General features: G+C 44.6%; 1 protein-coding gene across 1 annotated transcript; it reads right to left on the reverse strand.

The window, feature by feature from the left end:
* Positions 1–636: 636 nt before the first annotated feature.
* UTS2R (urotensin 2 receptor) lies at positions 637–1,734 on the reverse strand. Its single transcript, XM_015414334.1, has one exon. The coding sequence runs from the start codon at positions 1,732–1,734 to the stop codon at positions 637–639; it is 1,098 nt and encodes a 365-aa protein (XP_015269820.1).
* Positions 1,735–3,688: the final 1,954 nt, after the last annotated feature.

Here is a 3,688-nt window from a genome sequence, read left to right on the forward strand (position 1 = left end):
CCTTCTTTGGAGGTTTTCAAACAGAGGCTAGATGGCCATCTGACAGCAATGCTGATTCTGTGAACTTAGGCAGATCATGAAAGGGAGGGCAGTGCTTAGTTCTCATGGCCCTTTCTTACATGCCCAGGGAAATGCTGGTCACCACTTTGAGGTCAGGAAGCAATTTTTCTCCGAGCCTTTTTGGCTGGAGATCCTGGAGGTTTTTTTGTCATCTTCTGGGTATGAAACAGCAGTCACTAGGTTCGTGTGTGGGGAGGTATTTGTGGATTTAAATTAATTTGAACTCAATGATCCTCAAGGGCCTTTCCAACTCTATGATTCTATGACATTTTGCAAACATTGGTTCAATAACTTAAGAAGGCATGTTATGGAGTAGCTAGAGGAATTCTTAAAGTATATCTTTAGACGTGCATGCGGTTTACTCTTACTGACGGGAACACATCACAGTTACTTCAAATGCAGAAAGAAATAGAAACGTTCCTTTAGCAGGTGGCAGTCCAAAACTATGTTCATTTGTGATGCTTCCTTGATACTTTTGTGTTGCCAAACTTCTGAGATTTGGTCAGCTTCAAAGCACATTTTCTGTTCAGGCTGTACTTACTGATGATGGTTATCATTTTGAGGAAGGCTTTTTCCTCAAGAGATGGGAGAAAGCTCCACTGTCTCAGTATAGTGCTGGCTGCATGAGGAAAATGATCTCCCAGAAATTCTCTGAAACCTGTTCCTCCTCTGAAAATAGCCATTACTGCTGTTAAATGAATGCTGCCTGTTCCTTAAATACTCCTTGTAGTTTTTGGTCAGCAAAGTATAGAGGAAAGGATTGATGCAGCTGTTGCTGTAAGTCAGGCATGTGGTTAGATAGTTGATGTTTCTTAAGGCCTTCTTGGAAATTGGGAAATGTTCACAATACTGAGAAATGAGTTGCCATATCCAGAAAGGCAAAAAGCAAGCCCAAAAGACCAGCACAATAGTAAAAATTAAATATAATACCTTTTGGTTGGGAAGCTGTTTAGACTGTTTAAAAGAAATTGTTTGGGACACCCAGTAAGTTCTTGCCAGTTTAATATAAAGGTACCCAATTATTACCCCTGGACCCACAATGCTGGTGCAGAAGAGGATGGTGATATAGATTTTGGAGGACAATTTGCTCCAGGTAGGAAGGCAGAGTTTCTTGTTTCCTTGTACAAGCTGGATCATGATAAGCATAGGGAAAGTGAGAAGCAGAGATACTATCCAGATGACAATGGCAATGGCTTTCCGATAGCTCTTAGATCTTTTCACAGTGTCCAGAGGCTTCAGCACTGCAAGGTACCTCTCTGTACTCATCACCATCAAAGTGAAGATGCTTGCATGCATTGTCAGGAAATCTAAACTGAAAAGAATCCGACATCCAATGTCCCCGAAATACCATTCCTGAACAAAATATGTCCCAACGACAAAAGGGATGGTGAGAAGGTACAGGAGGTCTGCAAGGGCAAGGTTGATTATGTATATGTACATAGAAGTGGAGTATCTCAGATAATGGTGCATCACTACCAAAGTATATATATTGCCTGTCACTCCAATAATGCACATGACAGAGAGGATAGTCCCAATGGTACATGTGGCAATGATGTCTTCCATGGAGCTGGAGCTGACTGTTGAGGTGTTATCCCAGGTAGCATTGTAGGAAATGCTGGGGCTGGGGCTGGTTCTGAGTTGGCCGCCTTGGTCTGTGACTGTGGCCATCCCCATTGTTGATGAGAATGTGTCTTCCATCCTCTTGAGCAATCTAACTCAACATACATTAAGCAGTCCAAAGTGAGTTTGTTCCATCTGACTATGCTGGAAGGAGAAGAAAAGAATATCATTTCCTAGCCAGCATTATTCATATTGAATCAGAAGCCAGTACCCGATGACCCTATCCCCAGAAATACAGCACTACAGGGAATCTTAGAATGCTAAGATTGCGGAGCTCTAACGCTCATAGGCTAAATTTTGTTGAGTCTAAATTGTGTGTTCTAATCAGAGATGGGGTGATGAAATGACACACAGCTTAGCTCTTTAAGAGAAGGCTAAGCTATGAAATGTACCTTTTACCTGTCTGATCAGCTAATCCAGCTTTAAGACAGGCACTTTGCTGCCCACTATTCAAAGAATACAGTCTACTAACCACCACCTTATGCCTTTCTCTAAACAGTGTTGACCTAGTTCAGTATTGTACTAATATGGAGTACCATTTCTGTGAGGTTTAAAGAATATCCATATTTATACAAGGCTATTGGAGCCTCGTTTTTCTGTTGGCCCATGCTGTCTTGCAGCCACATCAGTATGGAATAAGGCAGTTGTATGCACGTTTGCTGCTTTTGGGTCATGTCACATAATGTGCCAACAAACCTTTTTAAAGGCAAAGTCGATGGCAAAAATCAATGCACATGATTTTTTTGCGGGGGGGTGGAACCTTATCAAAGGAATCACTATGCTGGTGCAAGTGCTGACAGGAAGTTCATATGGTTCACTCTCTGCTGATCTGGAGTACCAAATTCCTGTTGGTCCTTCAAAAAAGAAGAGCAGATATGAAGATGAGCTGGTTCCTATTGTCAGCATGGGTGGCTGTGTTGGCATTTTGCCCATCATCTGTAGTAGTGTCTAGGGCTTATGATGGAATGCATCCCACAAGTGTTTGGGGAGAAAATTACAGGGAGAATGTGTGTGGGAAATGAATATGTTAAAGACAAACAATATTTTAAATGCAAAAAAAGGGGGGGAAATTAACACTTAGAGCAAACCCTGTTTAAGTGGTTCTCTAAGGAATGGGTGACAGCTCTTTCAAAATCTGCTAAATCAGTTCAACTAGATTTAAGGGATTCTAAGTCCCAGCTTTCTAAGACCATTTATATCAATGGGCCTAGAAGGGTGTAACCCTGTTTAGGACTGCATTGTTGAGGGGAGTTCTTTCCCAGATTTTGCTGCGCTGTGGTCCCGGTCACATGGGCCGTAAAATGCAGGGGGGGGGGAAGTGTGGCAGTTTGGGCCGGAGCAAAATAACGTGCGGCTGCCCGATCACAGGTCCCGTCGAGGTCCCGTGGGTAGGGGCGAGGTGGCGATCACACAATGATCCTGCAGCGCGGCAAAGAAGCAGCACGGCACGATCTCACCAACGGCATGCACGATTCTGCGGAGCAACGGAACTTTCACTTTCCTCTTCGTGCGCATGCGCCATTGGGTGCTTGTGCGCATCCTGTGGAGACTTGGGGGGAAAACCCTGTTTGTGATGGGACATGGGTGGGCGCCGGATGCCACAGACTACCACTGGAAAGGCGATCAGACGCCAGCCCTTGCCCCGCAGTTTCCAGAAACTAGTACCTTGGAGGTACTAGTTTTTAACTCCGCATCTTCGGCGGAAAGCCTCGGGTTCGCCATGGGAGCTCTATGCTTTCCAGATGTTGCGGTGTGATTGCGCCTGGAAAATCCACCTATCATCCGTCTCAGTAGTGTGGCTAATGCTCCATGTGACCGCAGCCTGTGTTGACTATATGTGGAGCAGCAAAATCTGGGAAATAAGCCCTTTCCCAGCAGTTTTTGCATGGGAAAAATAACTGGGAGGAGGTGGGAGCATTCCTTCCCCCACAGTGCCATTCTGAGCCTCTTTCGGCTCTTAAGAAAAGTGGAGTTATTCCCTGCAGTGTCTGTGAGGCTCCAGAGAGCA

Source organism: Gekko japonicus, unplaced genomic scaffold (assembly GCF_001447785.1).
Source record: "Gekko japonicus isolate JY-2015 unplaced genomic scaffold, Gekko_japonicus_V1.1 scaffold152, whole genome shotgun sequence".
Classification (NCBI taxonomy): domain Eukaryota; kingdom Metazoa; phylum Chordata; class Lepidosauria; order Squamata; family Gekkonidae; genus Gekko; species Gekko japonicus.